Below are 25,881 nucleotides of genomic sequence, written 5' to 3'. Positions count from 1 at the left end.
TGTCATTTTTAACTGTGAGGTCTTGCACTCTAGGGTCCACCCTATGTGAATATTTGATACTGTGTTTGCCGCCTCACAGTGTGTGTTGTGTCAAGAGGGTCACAAAAATAGTGTTTTTATTACATTTAGCAGTGGGTTGGTGACATAAAAAAGTGTTACAGAAGAGGTATTATTAAACTAAGCCTTAAAGGACTAACAGTTTAAGTAAGAGAGGAGGGAAAAGCTTTACATAATATTAAGCAGTGGAATAATATCAATGGGCCGATTTTAGAGAACAGAAAATAGTAGTTTGAACAAGATGTGAAAATTTGCATACAGGAATGTTGGAAATAAAGTTAAGATTATGGAAAGCTGGATGCCAAAGTTCTTACTGTTTATGGCATACAAACCAATGAAATGCGTCTAGAAAGGAGAATGACACCACCAGAGTATACTGAGGAGGCTAAATCTGGCAATAGAAAGAACCAGAAGCCATGACACTCAGGTGCCATTCAGTTGTGAAAGATTCAGTTCAGCCAACTAAATAAAACTAGACTGCTTTTATTTTAAATGTTTAAATTTAAAATTATTTTGAAAGATACAAAGTATACATATTTGCTCATGCAGCAAAAAAAATGGAAGACAAAGCTCGGGAATGGCTGGATCTAAGTGCTCAATTCATTAACCAGGATGGCTCCTCCCATGCAAGGGCAGGTTGCCCTCCAAAAGCTCTGGACTTAGGCTCATTTTTGAACCTACAGTGAAATGTGCACTTGTCCTTTCCAAAGAGTGTATTCAGAATCTTTGTTTATGTCTTGCTCACCACTGTATCCTTAGCACCTTGCCTGGCAACCGACACACATGATTTCTGAGATTTTCTTTGATTTTTTTTTTGTTTTGTTTTGACATTTTTGGTTTTGTTTTATCTGAGATTACAATAAGAGTGTGGTAAATATCATATGTCTTATTTCCTAATATTGCTAGCCAGAGACCTAAGCTATTGTATACTTTATTGTATACTTTGTCATCATTACTATAATTGTTTCAAAAATCATGAAAGATACCAGTAAAATTATTGCATTAGTTTAATAGCCTAGTAAAAATCTTCATTACAGTGGGCTGTTACTAGTCCAGTTATGATGTAGCTTTGCTCTACTTACCAATTCAGTCACACTGAACTTTTGGTTCTACTATGTATGGCAGCTAGAACACCTGGCCATCATCTCTTCACCGCCATTCCTTGTGGGAATAAGACCCAGTGTGCGTCTTATTTCTGCCCCTGGGTGCACAGTGATCCCTATCCTATACCAAGAAGCCAGCTGAGTACTGACCTAGTTTCTCTGTACCCCTTTGACTCTATGATTGAAATGCTCTTTGCCTTGCCTTGTGGAAACTGGGGTTCAGGGAACTGACATCAATGTTGTGGGTAATAAAGTCTTGGATCTCTGACTCCAGAAATTCGTGTCTTCTGCCAGACTCCCCCAGACTGTGGAAGACAACATTAACTTTCAAGAAAGGGAAAATCTCAGCTGCTTCACTTCTTGACAATGATGTATATTCCCCAATGAAAACTCCTCTTATCCGGGTTCTCTCTAGACACTTGCTCTCTATCTTTTTCTTATTACTCTCATTCCTTTGCTTCAGAAATTTCTACTTTTTATTGATGATCTATGAAAAACAGAGCTTTTTTACTTGCAATTTAACATTCTGTTATGAATGTGTTTAGTCCCAAATGCTAGTTTTAATCTTTTGCTAAGAAAAAAGGAAAAGAATTGAATATCTGGGTACAGCTCTGAAATTCTACCAAATAATTCAATTCTTTCACCCGATCCCCACATCCTTCAAGCCCAGAGGTGTGAATTTATCAGTCCAAAATGAGTCACCTTGGACACATCAGTCTATTTCATACTTAGTGACCTTAGTTGGGTGACTTTCTTCAGAGAGAAGTTGCAATTCTATCTGTAACATTTGCTCAATAATACATACCTTTCCACATGATAGATGCAAACCTATGAACTTGTCCAACAGAAACCACTAGTAGGTATTCTTTGAAATGTGTATCTCAGCTATACAAATACATTTGAGGAAGAGACCTTTCTACTAACATTTTTCCAATGAAATTGATACATATTCTGCATTTTTACCTAAGAGGGGAAAAAATGAATAGGAAGGTTCTGCACAGGAGCTTTGAACTATCTGGTAAAAGTGGCGATCAGTCCAAACACATTAAAATTCTATTTTCCTTTCCAAGTGTTTGCTGCAGATGACCCCCACTGATCTTAAATATATTTCTGTATCTGTAACTGAATAGAGGTTTTCCGTACAGCATGTTCTAATGGCACTCTGGCCTTTAGCCAACAAGGCACTGAATAAGGCTATTTTTAAAATACAGAAACTGGGAACAGCTGCAGCAATCAAATTTGATAAAAACAGAGAGGAACTTTGCTTTTTTTTACGGTTTGTCCAAGTTTAGACTTCTTTCATAGAACTGCTTTTGTTCAGTTGTATGAAGGGCTACAAGACCAATACAGTGAAGCCCTTTTAAATAAATAACTTGTAAAAGAATGCTACTAAATGGAATAAATTTTCTTTGTACTAAGCATATCCATGCAGTAGTACTTTAAATTGTCTTTTAAAAAGGACATATCTCTTATATGAGGTAGGAGAAGAAAGAATTATGTTAGTAAACTTTGTACTATGAAAGAGGTTTTGGTTTCCCCCACCCCCAAAGGCACTCCTTGAAAGGACTGATAAAGTCTTTAGTTTCTCAGTGTTGGAAATCTGAAAGTTTGCGTTTGAGCTTCTCTTATGTTCTCAAGTGTTCTTCAGGGTGAGGTACTTTGTTCCATTTCTAATTTTCACATTACTATTAGTCATGAATGTTGCTGTATTTCCTTAAAAAAATGAATTAATATCAGTAGAGTTCTTTTATGAAGATAAAATGACATCCTTTTTAAACAGTAAAGGAAAACTTTTTCACAGAGACCTTTTGTATTTATCTGAATCCCTCAACATGTCTACATACAAGGGCTTATTCTTTATTTTTTTTTTAAATTCAAGCTCTTTGGAAACTTGTCAGTACATGATTAATAAGCATCATGAGGTGAATAGACACTGAAAATTTCCTATATAGTGGTAGGTTGCAAGTTCTCTCTTCTAAGTGATTTCATATGTGGAGTGAATTTCTCTGCTAACTTCATAATTGACAAGACAAAGGATATTGTATTTCTTATAAGTATTTACAAATGGGATTAATTTAAAACCCCCATCCAAATAAAGCTACTTATGTCAACATTAATTCAATTTAGTAATCCAAGATGTAATATAATTCTTTTTCTATAGCCATAAAGTCATAAAATAAAATTATCTTACTTCAGAAGAAAGAAAAAAAAGGAGGATATATACAAAATAGAAGAATTCAGGTGTATTTTAACCTATACTAACTTAACAGGTAGCCTATTAGATATGTTGGCCAACCCGTTTATGATCTGTGATAAGCCTAAAAGAATGAAAAAACCAAACTTTAAGCAGTGTCTTCTGTAACTTGAATGAGTCAAGAAGTGCGTTTCTTTAAATGGTAAGGCAATGATGATGTGTGTTTGCTAGTGCTTGAGATCATAACAGTTCCTGTCTCCAGTCCTGTTTTCATGTCCTGTCCTCGGTTGAGGGGGTGGTCCTCACTCTTGCATAACAGCAAAAATCCTTAAACACACACACTGTTCTAACCAGAAACTGCGGCATTCCTGCTGTGGAGAGCCTTGAACTCAGCAGGCACTCAAGGGCCCTCTGGCAGGACACCAAGATTTCAGGATATAATCCTATATTTTAACCACTATCAACAAGTTCCAAATGAAGATTACTGAGATTTAATTCTATTTATTCTGTAGCCAATTTTCTGAAGACCAACTGCCAGGAGAGTGAGGTTTACTTCTGACGAACATTGTTTTTATGCAAATGGCCTTAAAAAGCACAAAACCCCAATGTAATAAGAACTTCTATCTCTTGCCAGAAGTACAACATTTATATGTAACCAGGAATAATTAAATATCAAACTCAACTCTTTTCTACAGGACAATTTTTAGTGTCAATCCCTATTTCTCTCCATTATATTTGGTCTTTAATTTTTCAGCCTTAAGTTTATATGTGTGTTCAAATGGATTTTATCTTTTTAATATTTTATTGTTTTTCCTCAAGTGTATTTCATATTTCATTGAAACTAAAGTAAGGAGTCAGGATAAATATACCCTTATATTATCTAACATAGCTCAAGAAAATAACTGATTTTCAGGGTGCTTCTGGAAATTGAATGTAAAGCTCTCATAGTCATATGTAAAGTGATATTGGCACTGCCCCCTAATAAATCGGATTTTAAATTGCTTTTTCATTGTTGGAACTACTTAATTCTTAGGAGAATAAGGACTGGTGATCTCCCTGGTGACTTTAGCCCCTTAGCAGGCATTAGGGTTGGGGTGCATGATACCCTTCCAAAAGTTATTCAGAATTTGCTGACATAAGCCTCCATTCAGGAGCACTGGCTTTGTTTAGTGATGGCACTAATGTGAGAAGACACATGAAGTAGCTTGGTTTGTGGAAGAGGGCAGGAGAGGCACGATGCTGTGAAAACATCCCCTCACACACTAATGGCCCATTCACACAGAAAACAAGTGACAGCCTTCAGTCTCTCCACAAAGCTTGCTGAGAACAAACTGACTCAAGAATCCAGAAGCAGCAGTGTCAGATTCACTGCTAGCTTGCACCTCCTAAACTCTCTGCTTGCATTTACTGGTAGTACATGTTACCAGTTGTAGCAATAGATTGCTCATTAAGCTGGCTCACTCTGTGAATGAAATGCTTGTGATTTCTTGGGCTGTGTGTCCTGAGCTGAAGACCATTTTTCAAGTAGGCCGTCACAAAGTGATTTGCAAGCCCTCAACTGCTTTGGTCACAATACAGAGGTTGTTGACAGTGCATCACACTATGATTTCTGGTCTTTACTCCTTTTTTTTTTTTTTTTTTTTTGTGGTATCCATTTAGGAGGGTTCAGAGTTTCAGAATGAAAATACGTGATGTTATAGTCAGCTTTAGCTGGGTGCTTAAAAAAAAAAAAAAAAAAAAAAAGCAGATGGCTTTGAAAGAGATAATCAAATCTATTCCTTTTTTTTTCCTTTTGTCTTTTTGCTGTTTCTAGGGCCGTTCCTGTGGCATATGGAGATTCCCAGGCTAGGGGTTGAATCGGAGCTGTAGCCACGGGCCTACACCAGAGCCACAGCAACACAGGATCTGAGCTGCATCTGCAACCTACACCTTAACTCACAGCAACGCCTGATCCTTAACCCACTTAGCAAGGCCAGGGATCGAACCTGCAACCTCATGGTTCCTAGTCAGATTCGTTAACCACTGAGCCACAATGGGAACTCCAATCAAATCTATTCTTTAAAAATCATCTCTAACATCAGGCATATGATTCCACTGTATATATATTTCTGTATTTACCTTAACTCCTTACTTTTCATATTTCAACAAAGAATGGGATATTTCACACTGTTAGATTTTTCAAAGAACTCTTATTAATCCATTTATGTACTAGACTCTAACCTGTTTCATGTTTAATTTCTAACCACTTTGGGTAGAAATCCTTTCAAAGAGTATTTTGCAATTCTTAGCATACTTATAAAGATTCTTTAGAGTATAATTCACACACGTGACCTGGAATAGACATCATGAATGAGTTTTACGTGATATTACACTTGGTGACAGAATCTGAAATGATTTAGTGGTAGGATGACGTAGTGGCACCATTTTAAGGTATTATATGTATTTCTTTCTCGTATTTGTTCTTTTCATTACTGATGACATTCAGTTGGTTCTTACTGTTGTCAAATATGTACAATAACCTGGATTTGGGTTATTGGAAAATCAGATTTTTTAACTATTTGTGAAGACTTGAACAAGTAACATAGTTTCCTCATCAATAAAATGAGGAGAATAACACCAGCCTCTAAAAAGCATTGTTGGGCGTCTTAGATGAAAAAATGCTTATAAATCCCTTAGCAGAGAGCCTGCTCATAAGAGGCATACAATTTATATACTCCCCATTTCCTTGATATAATTGTATAGTATGTTCCCTGAGGTGCTAAAAGTTTGCTTTAAATATACTTATACTGAGAAACAGAGTTCATGTTAAATTTCTGCTTCAGCTCTCTCCACTCAGCCCTTTCTAATTACATTTTCTAATTTGTAGAGGTCGGGGAAGACAGCTATAAGAGGTACCTCTAAATTAAGAATCAATGAGCAATAGATAGACACATTCATAAAGAATCCTTGAAGAACTCACTTTGGTGGAGGAATTTCATATATCCCTTGGCTTTTTAAAAGTTTATTTTAAACATTTCAAATGTTTGCTAGATAAAAGAAGCATCACTTGAAGGCATTCAGTCTACCCACACTGAGGAGGTACAACTCCATGGCTAGCCTGGTCTCACCCTGGCCAAATAAGGACTTAATAGGTGATGATATAATTAATGATTTATGGTAATGACAAAATGTCCTTGCTAGGTCAATGAATGTCCCTCTGAACGTGACTTCCCACTGTGCTGTAGCATGTTGCTAGATACCATGTACAAAGGAATATACCCTGCCCTGCACCCACCCTGTTCCTCTCCCTTCAGTACCCGCTATATTCAACAAAATGCCAAAATGCTAAACCCCACATTCAGTCTGTGTTTATAATGCATCCTCTTCTGTTCCCTACATATGGCAGTCTGAAACAATTACATAATGAGACATATTATCAGAGTATAACTGTCAAAAATGAAGAGACTAAGCTATGAATAAATATTATCCATTTATTAGCTGTGCTGTTCTTGTATTTTCAAACCCTTATTGCAGTCCTGACTTTCAGATTTTGCATTCATACTCCCAGTCACCTGTGTAGCAGTAATACAGCACTAACAGTGTTCAGGAAAATATAAACAAAGTTAAAAGCAAATTAACTCTAGGGTTTCATATCACTTTTGTGCTATAATTCTCTTCGCCAGTCTGCTGAAATCTACTGACTCTTCTCAGAGTAATGTTTTAAAAATTTTTTTACAAAGTAGGCTTACAAAGGAAACCACTTATATTGAAATGCCATAAAGATTTTGATTTAGTAGCATAAGTGCTTCTTTTTTAATAAATGACCTCTAAAAATCTAGCAATGGCTCAATAATCAAGTGCTTAATTTCGGTTACATGTTAGTGAAAATAAAGTTCTATTTTTCTGCATTCAGAGTCACTGACCTTATGTTAAGTATCTTGTTCTACTATATCCCAATTAAGTTATTTCACTAAGTTTCTTCCCTTTGAAGCACTTCTTCGAGATTTTTTTTATTTTAAATATGAAAATGCCAAATTTGGCAGATTCTCTTGCCTCTGTAATACCCATAGATCCATTTGGAAAGATATGGTAACTCTTTCAGAAACATAGGATTTTTTCCCCTTCAAAAGTATGTCTCATAACATTAAATTGAACAAAAGCGCTGTCTTCATCAGGGTAGACACGCTTCCCACAGCTAGGACGTCTGGATTTCTCAGTGCTCAGCAAATGACTCTCATAGCTGGAGCACTCACCTGGATCTCTAGACCTGGATGCAACTTCTGCCTTCCTCTCTATGACTCTCCTTCTTTACCTTGACACAAGAAAGCCAACCAGATGCAATGACTGAGTATAACGTTGAATGTTAAGCTGCTCTAGTTTCTTTTGTGATAAAGTTATGTAGAGACTTTCATGTTTCATGATTAATTACAAACTGATTACGAGAAACCTCACAGTATCTGACTGTGGCAAGATTCATGGTTGAGAGCAGCTGTTTTTTGGACCAGTATACACACCCTAAAGAACAAGTACTTGGATGTTATATCTTTCAGGCCACTGTGATGCTGTTTAGGATTTATGGTGGCAGTACTAAGTGAAAACCTCAGTGGCCTCAAAGAGTTAATGTTTCTTTTAAGCAGAAGTTGGCGCTTTTTTTTCCTCAAGGTCCAAATAATAAATATCTTAGGCTTTCTGGGCCATATGGTTTCTGCTACAACCACTGTCTTCTGCCATTGTAGTGTGAAAGCAGACAGACAAAACCTAAATGAATGCATGGCTATGTTTCAATAAAAACTAATTTATGAACATTGAAATTTGAATTGAATATAATTTTCAGATGTCACAATATATTATTAAAATTTTGGAGTTCCCTTTGCAGCACAGCGTAAGTGGATCTAATATCCATGAGGATGCAGGTTTGATCCCTAGCCTCGCTCAGTGGGTTGGGGATCCGGCCCTGCCATGAGCTGTAGTGTAGGTGTCAGACGCGGCTCAGATACCACATTGCTGTGGCTCTGGGGTAGGCCGCCAGCTGCAGCTCCAGTTCACTACTCCTACATTTATTTATTTATATAATTTTTTTATTTTCCCACTGTACAGCAAGGGGGTCAGGTTATCCTTACATGTATACATTACAATTACATTTTTTCCCCCACTACTCCTACTTTTAAACATGAAGGCAGTAGATAGGGAGCATGCCAGTTAAGGTGGTGAATCTGCTTGGGGGTGCCATCTCAAGGAGGCCTACACTTAAAATACATTTTAGAAGTTCTTTTTTGTCACAGTGGGTTAAGAATCCAGTGTTGTCACTGAAGTGGCTTGGGTCCCTGCCATTGCATGAATTCATTCCTGGCCCAGGAACTTCCACATGTCATGGGAATGGCCAAAATAGATAGATAGATAGATAGATAGATAGATAGATAGATAGATAAAAAAATTTTAACTGGAATGTGAAGTGAGGAAGTATCTGATGCTTCTGTATAATACCATATATAGAAACAGTTCAAAATTATATAGAAATTATTTTTGTCTGAAACCAGTCAAGACTGATCTCAAAGACAGTGTATGAGAGGCAGCAGTTGTACACAGACATTGCAGGATGCTTTATTCAAAAATGTGGAAGTGTCATGGAAATAAGTTTATGCAGCACAAATTAGAAATTTTTTTCTGAACAACTTAATTAGAAGGAACATGGTATTTACTTACTTTTTTGAGAATTGGTAAATATTCTAAATATTCTATTTCTACACAGTCCTTTGTGTTAGCAAGAACATGGAAGTTTGAAAGCCTGTGTCTTCTAAGTCCATAAGAAGTGTCTTAATTGCCAATTATTAATAGTGGGTTTGATTTTCAGGGTAGTCTTATGGGAAGAAAACAAGAAATTAAAAGAAAGGAAAAAATCAGAAGGAGGGTGGTAGACAGTAGCAATATGTTGTGGATGTAGACAATCCCTGTGATTCACGGAAAAGTTAGGGCTTACAGATTAACTCTGTCATGAGAAAGCATTTCATTTCTTGTAGAATACTTCCCATCAACCAGATCATTACAAAAATTAGCATAAAATTTCACCTATTTAAGAATCAGGCAGTGCAAACTACACAATACTAAATATGAACTTCAGTTTAGCGGCGGTGGTTGTTGTTGTTGTTGTTTTATAAATATCACCAGACACACATCTGCGGTTTTAGTGCTTGCCACAGTGCAGTTTTCTGGTTGACATATATCTAAGAAATGTGCGTATTAACACCCAGGCTCTAGAGCCAAGCACATTTTAGTGCCGGCTACAGCTGAAAGAATATGTTTCCATTCCTTGTCCATCTGTTCTCAGCAACATAAATTTAAGCTAGAAACACAGAATAAGTTTCATGAGAAATAAGTCTAAATATGGCTTAGAAAAGCAAGGTGAATGCTTTAAGTTATTATGACTTGTTAACATTTCATTTGGTAGCTAGATGGTTGTGTTTATATGAAGAAAACTAACACTGCAGCTAGACCTTAAAGTTTAAAAAATAATAGTTTTTTAAAATGAGTTCACTTGAAAAAATGCAGTGGCTTGGTCACACTTTCTCTTTTCAGGGCTTTAATTTACTACAGATCATGGGCCTAACAAACTTTGAGATTTCAAAGTGCAGTTCACCACACACTTGAACTACCCTGAAAATATATCATTTAACCTCTCTGAGCTTCATGCTAAAATGGATTCATTAGTGGAAAATGAGGGTTTTCTATACAAAATGAAGTACATAACAACACGCATATGCTTGTTTTCCCTGGAGGCGTCTCTCAGCTATAACCAGCTATTACATGGGATCATGTACAACGATCATACCCACCCTGTGCCGCTACATACCACCTCTCTAGCCTACTTACTTACTTATTTATTATTTATTTATTTATTTAATAAACCAGCTTCATTCACTTTATTTTCCTCATATGCAACTATGTGGTGACCACAACTGGAGCCTGGGTCTGGTGCACAGACACACTGGCGTGGGTCTTTACAAGAAGGCCAGTGAATTCCTGACAAGGAGACTTGGTGAGCACTGTCTTTCCCCAGAGATAAGGAGTGAGATAACTGTAAGTCTTGGAAATAGCATCAAAGGTGGCCTTGGTGAAGTTGCCCAGGGTGGCAAGGCAGTCCCTGACAGAGGTGGACAGAGGTGTTGCAGTCGTCAGTTCTGGCCATCACCAGTAGCTTCTTGAGCACAGGGGCTATGATGATGCCAGTGCCCCTGGGGGCAGGGATGAGGTGCACCAGTCCTGAGCCACAGCAGCCAATCACTTTGCAAGGGGCCACAGGGGGCTTGCTGATCTTGTTCGCCCAGTAGCCTCACTGCAGGGGAACAATGTAGAGCTTGGCCAGAATGATGGCTCCACGTATAGCAGTGGCTGTCATCTTAGAGCACTTGACACTGAAACTGACACATCCATTATAGTCCCTAGTGGTGACAAGTGCCTTGAACCTGGTCCATTGACCAGCACAGGTCTGCTTTTGCAAAGGCATGATCTTCAAAACCTGCCCTTGAGGGATGCCCCTGGAAAAAGGCAGTGATCTTAGATTCTTTGATGGGCAGAGATAAGAGATCTCCTCCAGGGACTTCATGTCTTTGACCAGGCCACCCAGCTAGGTGAGAAGAAGCCACTCCTTGTCCTCCACCTTCCCTCCACAGCCTCAGTCCCAGCTCGGCCCTGGCCTAACCATGGCTGAGACCCCTGCCCCTGACGCCACTGCCAAACCCCCTCTGTGCTTCTCATTTCAGGGCCCCAAACCTCCACCTCCCCACTGCCCCTCTGCAGCACCTCATCATCAGCCATATGGTGTTGTCACAGAGAGGAGCTCTAGCCTACCTGTAAAAAGTGTTTAGTAGTAAATACTTTAAAAATATCAAGTAATTTATTTACATTTGAAAATACATGAATTACATGAAAGTATCACTACAGAAAGGGACCATACATGTGCACCTAAAATTTTACCTTCAAAGCAAGAGTTCAGGTATTTAAGCTTCAAGACTGTGCTCCAAGACTGGGTCCTGTAGAATTTTCTGATGTGAGGGCGTCCTCTGCTTTCAAGCCACATGAAAATCTTCAGTTCGGAGAGGGACCTTGCGGCTCACACATACCACTCTTGCTCCCTATACAAGAAATGCTTCTGTAATTTTGTTTTAAATATCTCTTTTTGCTGTGGTTGATTTATCAAATATAGCATGTAGTTATGCCTCAGAGTAGTTGGATTCAAATTTTGGCTCTGTCACTTCCTATATATGTGAATAGGGATAAATTAGTTAACTTCTCCATTTTTCAGCTCTGTAAATTCTAATAATTATTTTTGTCTTAAATTGGCTGGGGGTGGGGAGCTGGGTAGCAAAGGAGGTGATATAGAGAATGAATAGTCCAGTGACAGATACTGAGGAAACACCCAGCAAGCAATACCTAAAACTGTTAGCCTCTTTTTACTGTCTTCTGTTAAAAAATATAATGACTGTAATGTGCTAATTAGCCTAATCTACTCTCAGGTGGACTTTGGTAACATATTCCTTATCATCAGAAAAGCATTTCTGGAAACTAATATGGTTTCTCGAACTTCACAGATTTACCTATGACTGTGGACAAGTCACTCCATGATTCGGGGATTCAAGTCTTCTGATCTTTAAAATGAGAAATTTAAATCTGTAACCTCTAAGGTCTTTGTCCAAGTAATTTAAAAAAATCATGTTTGACAGCATATCCTCATACTTTATTTATAGTACTGAAGTGTGTATTTGCTGCCAAATGTCTGATGTGGGGGTGTATAAATGTTCCATATATACTTGTGGAATAGCATCACATTTGTGGATGATAAAAACTACTGGTATATTTTTTGGCATTTTTTGGCTAAGAATCCATTCTTCCCATTTGATTTTAGAAAAAGCTGACAACACATCTTTTCCCAGAGCACCTCAAGGTTTAGTCAAACTGAGTGTGTCGGAAATAGGCCACCTTTTGTTACTTTTAATAGAGAATCCTAGTCAGAGAAACTTTCTCTGCGAAGTAACTTTTATTTTTCATTTCCATAATTTTAGGCTGTGCAGTAGGCATATGCACTGGAACTGACAAGGCTTCTGTTTTCTTTCAGATCTGAGTGATCAGCTGCTGGAGGTGGTTGGCTTGGAAGGAGCCATGGAGATGGGGCAAATATACACAGGCTTGAAAAGTGCTGGGCGGCGGCTGGCTCAGTGCTCCTCTGTGGTTATCAGGTAGCTCCCTTCTCTATAGTGAGAAAGAGATTGACATGGCATAACTACGAATTATTTAAAATTATAGCAGACTCTGATAATAATGTTTGTTTTATCTGTACGTCATTATCAATTTCTTTTTTTAATGATTTTTATTTTTTTCCTTATAGTTGGTTTACAGTGTTCTGTCAATTTCTACTGCACAGAAAAGTGACCCAGTTACACATATGTATACATTCTTTTTCTCACATTATTCTCCATCATGTTCCTTCATAAGTGACTAGATATAGTTCCCTGTGCTATACAGAAGGATCTCATTGCTTATCCACTCCACATGCAGTAGTTTGCATCTCCTAACCCCAGAACAAATAATGGAAATTGGCAGAATTTACAAAGTTTTCATTCACTGTTACTTGCAAGTTCACTGGAATTTGATTCTTTTTTGTTGAGACCATGCATGCAATTCTAACATACAAATTTTTCCCCCTCTAATCTAGTTCACACTCAGTTTAGTTTACAGAGGGAAGTATCTACCAGGCCAAATACCCAATGAAAACACTGTTGAAGGACCATTAACTTATATTTTTTCATGAACTAAAGTCCACCACTGTTTCTAGAAAAGTAAATAATGACTTATTATAAAGTAAGATTTTATATGTGTATTATATTTAAATTTGTTTAAAAAACAGTATTCACAAATTTACCTACAGATAAAATAGATCTATTTTGACCTTAAAATGAAACCACAGGCTACAGCACAGATATGATTGGTGTTATTTATATGTACGAAAGTGTTGATGCTAGAAAATCTGCGACGTCAAACACTTTTCTCCAGGTTTGCAATGTGGGTTTGCATGAAATCAAGGAGGCCCTTTTGACTATAGGAATTCTGATCGTGTCATTAGGCATAAAGCCAGCATTTGTTTTTTGGCATCCAGGATTTTTTATCACCACATTTACCAGGAAGCTCTTAACGGTCCTGTAATTAAGGTACCTTTCAGGTATTCATTAATAGTGAAGAGTTCAAGTTCCTTTTCAGAAGATATAATTTTAGAACAGAGCCTAGCTATTACCATATATGCATTCCCTGGTCTCATCATCTTATATGGGACTTACAGCCTGTTGTATAAAGCTGTGTTAAACTTTGAAATATTTTTCCCCAGGACTAGCAAGTCTCTGCCAATGCAGATCGATGGGGAACCGTGGATGCAGACCCCATGCACAGTAAGTACAGGGTAATTAAATTGCTGTATCATTTTCTTTTTTGTTTCCCAGATATTATATACTCCCATAACTAACTAATCAAATACTCCCATAAGTAAATAATCACAATATCTAAGCTTTGGGCCTATCACCAAGTACCTTCTTCCCTCCTTATTTATGTGGCAGAGCCATTGTATTCAGGTTTTAGATATTTTCTGCACTTGGCAATGATTTAGTATTTGAATGTTTGTGTTAGCCAAAGTATAACCTTTAGATACCATAGGTCAGTTATAAACTCTGGAATTTAGCAAAACTGATAAAGGTTCTTTTAACTGTTTTTGTACTTATTTCGAAACACCTTATGCAAGTTCTCTTGTGGTACAGTGGGTTAAGGATCTGGTATTGTCCCTGCAGTGGCTTTGGTTGCTGCTGTGGCGTGGGTTAAAGCTGTGGCTCGGGAATTTCCATACACTGCGCGTGCAGCCAAAAAAAGAAAAAAAAGAACACCTTATGGGAAAATATTTATGGGAACTTCAGACATGAATTTATTACCCATCTGCTCTTTTGCCCCCATGAGAGGATCTGAGGGCTTCTTCTCTGTAGAGAACCTCCCATTACAATTGTTCTCTCCACAGTAAGCTATGATTTAAGTGAAATCTTTAGATCTCCCTAAATTTCAGTTTCCGTTTGTATAGTGAATATTTTATTACATTTCAGTAATATGCTTGGCACTACTCTTGGAATTTAGAAGCCTGCTCGATAATATAGATCATGGTCAATAATAAAACATTGCAATAATAGAACATGGAATAGAACGTAGTCAATAATATAATTGTCCTGGAGTTCCCATCATGGTGCAGCAGAAACAAATCCGACTAGGAACCATGAGGTTTCGGGTTCAGTCCCTGGCCTTGCTCAGTGAGTTAAGGATCTGGTGTTGCTGTGAGCTGTAGTGTAGGTTTCAGACGCAGCTCAGATCCTGCATTGCTGTGGCTGTGGCATAGGCCGGCAGCTGCAGCTCTGATTCGATCCCTAGCCTGGGAAGCTCCATATGCTGTGGGTGCAGCCCTCAAAAGACAAAAGACAAATATATATATATATTGTCCTAAAGAAACTTGCATTCTTATAATAGGAAATTGAATAAATTAATATAGAGAAATAGATATGTAGTAAATATAACTTTTGATGACAAGATTTATGATAAATGATGAAGAGGAACTAGGTGGAGTACAAAGGATCCTACTTTATGTAAGTGGCTCTGGGAGGTCATTTTGAAAGAAGAGAAATGAGTTGGGTGTGTTAAAGAGTAAGGAGGATGGTGTGACCAAACTTTTTAGAGGTAAGGTGGGAGTGGTAAGAGGTAAAGTAGAAAAGATGAGCAGGGGACAGATAAGTAGAAAAACGATGGTAAAGTTCACCTTAGCTGCCACGTGGTGAATGGATTGTACTGAGTAACAGCTGAAAGACAGGGTTTGTCAGAATGGTCTGCCCTTGGGCCAGGGTAGTGGCCGGGAAGTGGACGGATTTGAGCTACATTCTGGAGGTGAAACAGGAAGAGTTTGCTAATGAATTCCCTTAGGATGAGAGAGAGGAATGAGGGAAAGGATGAATCGAGGTTAGCTCTGTGTGCAAATAAAGGTACCATTTACTGCCTAGTTAAGATTGGGAGGGAAGATGGTTAGGGAGTGACAGCAGAGGTCTTCGTCTTAAATTAGTACAGGCATTGTGCTATGTGCTGATGTAACGGGGTTACATGTGAATATTGTGTTGGGGTTTATTTTTTTGAGAATAATTGACATACATTATATTAGTGTTTATTAAATATTCACACAAAGTCTTAATAATAAATATCACCATTTTTCCAGATAGAGAAAACTGAGGCATTAGAAGGTCAAAAAGTAGCTTAAGGTCAGACAAGTAACAGATATGGAACTCAAACCCAGACTCTTTGATTATAGCCCATTCTCCTAACCACTAATTCAAACACTTAGCTACTGATCGCAAAGAGCACAGCTTAGCATATAAGAAAGGAGTTTTAATTTTTACCTTTCCAATGCTTTTACTCTGAAGAAGTTGGCTCAGACTTTATATACTGCACATGAATATGACTTTGTGTTTATTCGTTGCTGTATTCTTTTTGGCTAATTGAACCACACATTTGTAAAATCCATTAATTCTGTTGTAATAATGTAAAACAAACTTGTCTTAAAATCTTTCTAGACTGGCTAACTTCTCCTGCCTTCTGCTACATCTGTAGTTGGTTTCAAATATCCTTTAAAAAAATCCCTGCACATATACACTTACATCCTGTTTGTTATTCTCCCCTCTTCCAATGGCACTTCTGAGTTCACATTTATACTCACATGCATATTGAAAGTGCTATTGTTGCTGTCAGTGGTGGTGATGATCATGTGCTGATAATGATGGTTAGGATGATGTCATGATGGTTATGGTGAAAATAGTGGTGAAATTTATGGTGATGGTAGTTTTGATGATGGTGGTAGAGGTGATGGCCATGGTCGTGGTCATGATAACGGTGGAGGTGCTGTCAGTGATGGTGGTGATAGTCGTGATGCAGGATGCTAGTAGTCACGGTGGTAGCAGAATTCTTGTCTTTTTTTTTTTTTTTTAATCTTTTTAGAGCCACACCCATAGCATATGGAAGTTCCTAAGTCAGAGGTTGAATCAGAGCTATAGTTGCCGGCCTATACAATAGCCACAGCAATGCAGGATCCAAACTGCCTCTGAGATCTACACCACAGCTCACAGTATGCCAGATCCTTAACCCACTGAGCAAAGCCAAGGATCAAACCTGTGTACTCATGGATACTAGTCAGATTTGTTTCTGCTGAACCACGATGGGAACTCCCAGAATTCTAGACTTAATGAAAGGTCACTTTTCATCAGCCTTCATCACAGAGGAATAAATGAAAGACAATGAAACCAAACACCTTCCATGAATATTCTGTGTTCTTTGGAATTCTTCTTGGTACCTATGCTGTGTTTTAAATCAAGAAAAAATAATGGCAACAATAATATGTGACATTTATTAAGCTTTTAGTTTGTACCACATACAATTTGAGACACTTGACCTGTGTTTACACATTTAATTCTCACCAAAACCCTATAATAAGCTTTATTTCATGAATAAAGCTACTGAGGCAGACCAAGTTTAAATAGCTTGCCCGATTCCACACAGATATTAAGGGGCAGACTAGAAATTGAAAGGCAAGAAGCTGACTCCACCGTTGGCACTCTTCATGGCTGCTCTCCACCCTGAATCTCCACCTGAAAAGGCCCCAGGCCATCCCTTCTCCAGTATGACCTTTGGTAATCACTTACTGCCCTTCTCCAGGTTTAAAAATCTATCTCTGTTAAAATATAATTAGGGTCTCAGAATACTTTTAGCTTATTTCACACAATCTCTGCTGAGAACTCTCTTGTTAACTTTTGTCTCAATTAGTAACAAGATATTCATTTCACCTGTTAATTATCATGATCTAAACACTTGTTAAATTAATAATAACTTTTAGAGAGAATATTAATATATTTAAAATATAACCCCCTCTTGCATTATTAACATACTTTCTCGAGAATCTAACATATTTTCTTGAGCATCAGTGGGCTACCTCTGTGCATGGTGGAATTGTGATTTCCAAAGAGATGCCACGTACAGAAGAGGCAACGTGGTAGCATGACAAGCAGGCCCAAGCAAAGACCCACAGAGCCTTTCTTGAGTTTCTATAAAGTAATATCCTAGTCTCATAAAAAGCCAAGGCACAGGTCTCTAAAGAGTGTTTCTCACATTCTCTGTGGTTGGGGTTGGTCCTTCTGTAGCTGCAGTTACATCCTGTTTCTCCTCCTAGATAGATCACTAAGTTCTCAACTTTTTATCTCTGTCCTTATCATCATCCAAGCCTCTGTCATTTCTCACCCTAATCAGCGAGCTCTTTGCCATTTCTTACCTTGTTCTCTATACCTGCTACCCTCAATAAATGTTTATTACAGTGAGTGAATAAAGGGTGAGTGCCTACTGATTTTGATTCACTAAAATCTAGTTGGCATCCTCCATACTCATGACCCTCCTAATTATTCAATAAAGAAAAGCAATTTTCTTTGTAAAAAAATAATAAATTTTATATACATTAAATTTAGTTTTTTCTCCATATAAACACTCTTATTTCAATCATTTATTGCAGTCTACAGTGGGCCAAGAACTGTACTAGACTATGGCTCATTACCATTACTTCGTATTCTGGCATACTCTGCATTTCCTAGAACCACGTGGAGATCTGAACTTTAAATTTCACTTTAACTGAAGAGGATATTTAGTATTCACAGCACTGGTATGGTTTAACTAAAGCGTGTTCTCGCTTCGATTGAATAACACAGTGTTTCTCTTACAGAACATACAAATTGGTAGAATGTTAAAATTCTTTTCTGAATTTAAATATCCATAAGCCGATACTCAGTTTATGAAGGAATTGCTCTAGATATAATTTTAGAGCACAGCAGAAGTTCTGCTTTTCCTTGAGATGAATATGTAAAATGGAAAAGCAGGTGATAAGTGGGTTTTAATTCTTTTATAAATTAATACTTTAAAAAAAATCAGAGTAATATAAATTTTGGAGATGGATGGTGGTGATGATGGCATAACAGTGTGAATGTACTTAGTGCCACTGAATTATGTGCTTAAAAATGGTTAAAATGGTAGATTTTATGTTATGTATATTTTTCAACGTAAAACAGTAATTGAAAAAAGTTAAGGTAATATTTACTTGAAAATTTCACTAATCCTAAATTCAAGTATCGGAAAAACAAAAACTATAAAGCTTAAAACTTTCTTCTCAAATATATGCTTTGTAATTATTTGTATGGCCTTTTAAATTACCTCACTGAAAAGTAGTGCACGAAAGCTTGTTAGGTACTCCTGTATTAACAGTTTTATGCTAGTCACTGAATTAATGGAGAATGGATTTTAACCCTGTAATAATTAGCAATGTTAATAAGCATGTCAAACTAAAGAGACAATTATTTCAAGAAGACATTATACTGAACCAGTTCGTGAAGAGCCTTTTTCTGTGGTGGACTCCAGGGCCTGAGTAAACTCCCCTTTCTATCATCCTCCCTAATCCTTCCTCCTGACCACTTCAAACATACTATGTTGTCAGTATGTTCCCATTGTGGAGAGAAAAAAGAGCAGTTTGGGGAGGAGAGAAGGAAGAATACTAATATGAGAGATCACATACTGGGTCAGATTTCATTTTGTATCTGCACACCCAGCCCATCCACCTCAGTTTATTACAAGTGATGGGTGCCTGGTAAAATTTCATTAAGTGAAGAGTGACCATCTTAAGCCTTAAATTCAGTGTAGCCACAATGGACTCATCATGCACTTCCTTCCATCTCCTTTCCACCCACCAAGTAATGACTTCTTACTTTCCCAAATTCCTGTCCCTCCCTTTACTATATAGAGTAGTGGGGCACACAGTTTCATAAGCTAAAAATCTGAGGCTCATTCTATATACTTCTCTCTATACCCTAAGATTCCATAACTCTGCCCACTTGATATTTCATATTTCTGGACTCTTTTTATCCTTAGTACCTTGTCCTCAATTTGGTCCATTTGATTTCTCTCTCACTTCCAGCAATGGCCACATCAATCTTTCCCCATCTCCATTTTTTTTTTCCTATTTAAATCCAACCTTCACTTTTCTACCAAAGTAATCACTATAAAATACTAATCTCACCATGACACTGTTCTACCTAAAATATTTGATTACTTTCTATCTGATAAAATATAATTTGAATTGGGCTTCCTGTTTCACTAACACCATCACTTCTTTTTCATATTTTCATATACTTTCCTCTTGCCCAAATAAGCTTTCTTCTCCTTTAGTTGAGTTAAACACCTCCTCTTTTGAGACTCATTTCATGCTGCCATTCCTTCGTAAAGCCTTTTTTGAATATTATCTTTCCTCCACTCCATCCCATCCCCAGCCTCAACTAGTCCAAAAGCTCAGCCTCAGTGCTTCATATTTCTTTATCAAAGAACTATATGGAATTGAAACTATCCACTTTTCTAACTAGCTTCTTGGTGACATAAGCTTATTGAGGTCAGGCACAATGATTTTGGTTATCTCTCTACCTCCAGAGCATAGCACTGTGCCTCACACATCATTAGGCTGCCAACACCAAGTGCATTTTGAATTTGTGAGCTTCCTAAATATTTCTTGGGGTAGTATAACAGCTTAAAAGAATGCAGTCTACTGAATCTTTCACTGAACATAATGTAGGTTGGCTAGCAATTCATTCACATATTTTTCATATGTATACATGTAAACGTTATTTTGAGTTATCTTTATTCATTACATTCTCAAAGCAAAGAATGATGAATGTATCAGAGAAGAAGTACTTTCTCAACCTTAAAAGATTCAATCTCTGTTTTCTGTAATGGACAATTAAACTTCTTGGGCCACTTCACTCCATTATCAATCATGTATTCATTTTATACATTTTGTGAGCTACATTCCTTTAATACTTTGTAATATTAATACTCGTGTATTAGTTGTTACTTGTAATACTTCTGTGAAAAGTAATGCCAAAGAAGTTGAAATGCAGTATCACTCTGGGTATTTTATTTATGATTAAGTCAGAAAGGATTCCTGAAACTTTCTTCCATGTGGTAGAGAATGGAAAGGAAGTCAAGAACAGATCATAAGCTAAATGGTAAAATGACCACAGGTAAAATATGAAGATTCATCAAAGTGATAGCTGAATTCAAGGCAACTACTTAAAGGCACTTACATGTGTTTTGGTCTCCCTTGCCTGTTTACCTTCCTTAGGATAATACTTCTCAGGACTCTGACCTACTTGCACAATCTCAGCTTCCAGTGTTAAATACCTTCAGCACACAACTCAACCCTGATCTGTAGTCAGCCAGTCTTTGCCAAACCTGGTAGTCTTGCTGCTTTAAGTTTACTTCCTAGTATTATTGGGACAGAGACTTGTTCACTTAGTGCCTTAAGAGCAACTTCCTGCCTCCCTCAGGCCCTGTTTCCACTGTGTAGACCATTCCATCACAGGCTGTTTTCTGACTCCAATGCCACTTTCCTTCTCGGACTCTAGTATCTAGTTGATTCAGACACTGACTAGTTGCCTAGACTTTGCTTGCCTCCTGTCTTAGGAAGGCCTGACCTTTATCCTCATGGCCTTAGGCACACAAGTACACAGAGTTTATCTTCTTTTTGACACTTATGTTTGCTGAGAAAATATTCAGCAGAGCTTTAAAATGCAAACTGTTTAAAAAGAGGAACAGTGTTTCGGGCCTATTAAATTTTTATTTATGTGTTTTTGTAGTAATTATTTAAAATAACCATAATTGTTAAGTGACATTCAATCATTTGCCAGAATGACAAATTAATCTCAGGACATTAAGATAGAAAATAAAAAGTAAAAGTAAGATTTTCCAGTCCCAGGAATTTAGTGATGTGTAGATGAAGGCTAATTGAATTTTTAAAACATTGTGATGTCCTAGAGATGTTTGGAGGAAACCATGGTAGTAATGCTTAACAATATTTAACAGCATTTACCGTGTACCAGTTTCAGTTCTGCATATTAATATCCATCATTTATTTAGTCCTCAAAACAACCCTAAGAAGTCAGTAAAGTTATTATAACACCTATGTCATAAATTAAAAAAAAAAACCTGAGGCAGATAAGCCAAGCAACTTACCCAAGGCCACACAGTTGGAGGTAGAGCAGCTGAGCTGGCTTAAAGCCTTTTCCCTTAATTATGATGCTTTGCTGCCTCACTCAGTCACTTGTGTTAGCAACCAGATAAAGCTCTATCATTGATAACAGAATTCAATTCTTTTTCACCTTATTTACATTTTTCTCGTTATTTAATACATTATTTTTTGCTTCCCCATATAGCCAAAGCCATCCATGCCATTACCAGAATTAGTACTGAACAACACAACTCTGATTATCTAAGTCTGATCTCAAAATTCATTGCCTCCTCGTTTCATACATCATGGAGTACACTGTCTTTGTCATGGCATTCAAGCAATCTCCCAAAGCTGCCATATGCCAGCCGTTCTTCATAGAAACCATTCTGCAAAGGCTTTCTCCTTATACAGCTTAATTTTGTACCTAAAATCCTCGTTCCCTATTGTGTGGTTTAGAAAAAAGACACATTCTTCTGGCCTTCAAGCAGACTCCCTGCAAATCTGTGGTTCTTCTCAGCGGTTGTCTAGGATTCATGGTTTTTATCTCTTTCATTTAATCTTACCTACTGTTTATTATTTTGCCTGAATTAATTATCCTACCCTGTTGAGATATATGTATTTTTATAAGTTTACTTCAAAATCTTTCTGGAAGGCAATGGCATATAAATACATATATACTAAAGATAAAATAAAATCCCTCCCTTCAATGCCAAGCTTAGCAGCAATTTCCTCATGAAGACTTTTTAACTGCCCATCTGTCTGAAATAACTGCCTGGTCCTTTGTATTCGTGTGACTGTGTTGATATCTTTATAATGCCATCCCAGTGCACAGCCTTGTATTTCAGCTATGCAGTTATGTGTCCAGCTCTTTTTTTGGGGGGGGGGGCTGCATCTGTTGCATATGAAAGTTCACAGGCTAGGGGTTGAATTGGAGCTGCAGCTGCCAGCCTATGCCACAGCCACAGCAATGCCAGATCCAAGCCGCATCAGTGACCTATGCCTCAGCTCACAGCAACGCAGTGATCAAACCAGCATCCTCATGGATACTAGTCAGATTCTTAACCCCCCTAGCTGAGCCACAATGGGAATTCCAGTGTGTTCAGCTCTTCTGATTTAATTGTAAGTATTATAAGACTTCATCCTTAAATCCTCTTCATTTACTTCATTTACCTCACATACTGTCTTTTACATAATATGATTTCTAATGTGAAATCCACATTTGAATCATTGCTGTACAAAATGTAATGCATCGTTTTTCTCAGGCTGCTTTCAAAAATGTTTTTCTTTGTCCTTAATTTTCAGTACTTTTATTTTGGTGAATCTGGGCTGGATTTCCTTAAGGTTATTCTTTTTTAGTTTCTATGAACTTCATGAATCTGTAGGTTTATGTCTTTTGCCAAAGTGGGAGGTTTTCAGCCATTATTTCTTCAAATAGTGATTTAAGCATTGCATTCTTTGTCCTTTCCTTCTAAGTCCTGATGACATGTTTTAGATATTTATGTAGTATCTCAATCTTTAAGTCTCAGTTAACTTTTTCTTCCCTCTTTGTTCTTTCTCTTGTTCATAATGGATAATACCTATTCATCTATATTTAAGCTCACTAACTTTTTCTTCTTTTATCTCCATGCTGTTCTTGAGCCTTTGCAGTTCCCTTTCATTTGTCATTTATTTTTCTGTTGTAAAATTTTCAGTGGGTTCATTTTTATTATCTTCCTTTTCTCAGCTGATAATCTCTATCAGCTTTCATTTCAAGAGTGTCTGTCATTACTTCTTGGAGATGGTAATAGTAGCTGCTATAAATTTTTTGTCTGATAATTCCAACACTTGATCATCTCAGGGATTGCATCATTGGCTATCTTTCCCCCTTGAGAGTTTTTTGAGATCTTCCTGGATCATCATATGTTGAAAGTTTTGGATTGTGTCCTGAATATTTTAACTATATCTGGATGTTATTTAATTCTCGTGAGGAATAATTTTTTTATTGTTGTCATTGTTGCTCTTTTAGCAGGTAATTGACCCAGTTAGGTTCAAGCCACAAATCCTGACCTGCTGCCTGTGAATCATAGTTCCAGTATCAGTTCAATTTTCAAATTATTGTTAGATTTATCCTCCATGTACAAGATCCATAGGTTTATCTGGAACCTGGGTGTGGTCTACCCCCAACTCAATTCTCTCCATTGTCAGTATGCTTCTTAAGGTCAAATCTATTTCTTACGCTGTCCAGGGGTAAACTCTGAAGATCATATAACAACTTTAAGAGATAGTCTTTTTGAGGCCCTCTCCACTCCAGGATCTCCCTGATGTTTTTGAACTGCCAGGGCTGCTCTGGCTAGAAATCCAAACCTTTAGTTTCTCTGCACTACCACATGCTTCCTGATTTAGCATCTACCTCCAGGGCCTTAAGGAAAAGAAATAGAGAGAGAGAGAGAGAGAGAGAGAGAGAGAGAGAGAGAGAGAGAGAGAGAAAGTCAGCAGACATTTGCCCATGCTTTTGAGACTGTAGTTTCAGTGACAATAGAGAAGGGCTCTCCTTCACTGGAGTTGTAGCCCCCTGTCACCGCTATGGAATTGCCAGGGTACTGGGATGGGAGGGATTAGGGTGGAGTAGGGGTGAAATGACACAAGATACTTCTCTCACCCTCTCTCACCTCTCCCTACAAGTCCTTCATTGCCTACCCTTGAATCAAAAACAAGGCTTTTCTTGGAGCTCTCCACCTATACTTGGTGTTACAGTTCCAGGCTGGGAAATATGAAGGGGGAGAAAAAAACAGGAAGATCATCTCTGGCTCAGAGCGTTTCATGTTCTGGTTTCCTTCCCTTATCTACCTGCTATCATTTGCTTTGCAGCAATCCTCAGTTAGCTGTTCCATGCATCTGTGCAGGGTTTATAATTGCCTTCAGTGGGAGATTCAGGGTGGTGCCAGCTTACTTCTACTTGACTTGAAATGAAAACACCACCACTCTCCTTAGATTTTGTATATGGCCATTTGAGATTTGCCTGTGTAGTACCCGTCAGATTGATGTATTATTAGCCAGAAGTACTTATCTGCCAACTTACATATTTTACAGTATAGTCACCATTTACATGTCTTTTACAAAAATTCTAAATAAGTCTGAGAAGTGCCCTAAACCTCAAATCATAAATCTTATCCATTTTGAGAAAACTGCATTAATTTTTTCTATTTTTGTGTCCTACATTTAAGCAGTTGAGACCACATTTACCTTGTTGCTTGAGGGAAAATAATTGACCCAAAAAATCATTGATTTTTCTACTCACTTATAAAAATTAGGTTATGTTTTAGGTATTTCTCTAGGCAGTAATGGTGTGGATGACCATAGGAGATGTGTTTTTCTAGATTAGTTTGTATGCAGACATATTTAAGACTATTGCAAGTAAGTTATGTGATTGTATGGGAGCCTTTTAGACTGTGGAGATGAGGTTAGGTGACGGTTCAAAGTCATGAAGCAAAGGGTTATAAAAGTGGGGCTGTTCCCAACTTGTTTTTCTACTCCTAAAACCCATTAACCATTCAATAAGCTTATTTGCCCAAAGATATAAAGTTCAGAGAGGACAAAAATACAAGATCTCTGAAGCTTTCTGTAATGCACAGTAGTGGGTGAAAGAATGCAGGTATTAAATAGGCAAAGCCAGTCAATGAGACTTCTCTGGCAGCTCTAACCACAGCAAACCAAGCATGGAGCACTCAGGTTGAAAAGGAGTTAAGCTGGTTTAAGAAAGAGATTATTTTAATGGTGCTTTAAACCTACTTGTAAAGTTGAATACTATGGAAATCCTTTGTGTTTGGGAATACCATTTAAATGAGAATTTCACATAATATTACATTAGGAAATACAGTATCAGATGGATTGCTTATTTCCATAATTTATGTGTTTATATCTCTCTTGATTACTAAAGGTACGATAAACACTTTTAAAGGTAAATTATGTATAGAATGATGTCTCCTGTCAAGAGGCTAGTAAAGCCTAAATGTAAACAGTACATGAAAAGAATTATGAGAAAAAAGGGGAGAATCTGAGAAGTAGGAAAATAGCTAGAATTTGCTTATCTTTAATGGCAGGTGGATCTCTTTATGCCGACTACCTGGATTTAACCAATCACAGACCTGGGAACTGAAAACAGATTAGAAATTACAAATCTTTACCACTCTTTTATTATAGAATCTTAACTATTTTATTACAACTTCTGCATATCAGCCTTTTATTTGAAAGTTATTCTTGTTTTGTTTTTTTTTAATAATTTTTTTTATTTTCCCACTGTACAGCAAGGGGGTCAGGTTATCCTTACATGTATATGGTTTTAATGTTTTAGAAGTTATTTTGAGTAGGCTGGCCTCCACAACTGAAATAGTCCACTTCTCTAAGCACTTTAGTGGAAATTCATAGTA

General features: G+C 37.4%; 1 protein-coding gene and 1 pseudogene across 19 annotated transcripts in view; one reads left to right on the top strand and one right to left on the bottom strand.

The window, feature by feature from the left end:
• The window catches only part of DGKB (diacylglycerol kinase beta), a 786,786-nt gene that overhangs the window by 742,358 nt on the left and 18,547 nt on the right, over window positions 1–25,881 (top strand). For all 19 annotated transcript variants that reach the window (XM_021102444.1, XM_021102447.1, XM_021102453.1 and 16 more), the window contains 2 exons: window positions 12,443–12,563; window positions 13,706–13,766. In XM_021102444.1, coding sequence (XP_020958103.1) covers window positions 12,443–12,563; window positions 13,706–13,766 — 182 coding nt within the window. The remainder of the gene's footprint in view (window positions 1–12,442; window positions 12,564–13,705; window positions 13,767–25,881) is intronic.
• Window positions 8,413–12,436, bottom strand: LOC110262236 (annotated as a pseudogene).

The sequence above is a fragment of the Sus scrofa genome, chromosome 9 (genome assembly GCF_000003025.6).
Source record: "Sus scrofa isolate TJ Tabasco breed Duroc chromosome 9, Sscrofa11.1, whole genome shotgun sequence".
In the NCBI taxonomy this organism is placed as follows: Eukaryota; Metazoa; Chordata; class Mammalia; order Artiodactyla; family Suidae; genus Sus; species Sus scrofa.
Note: the sequence above shows the minus strand (reverse complement) of the source record. Positions and strands in the feature narration are given on the sequence as shown.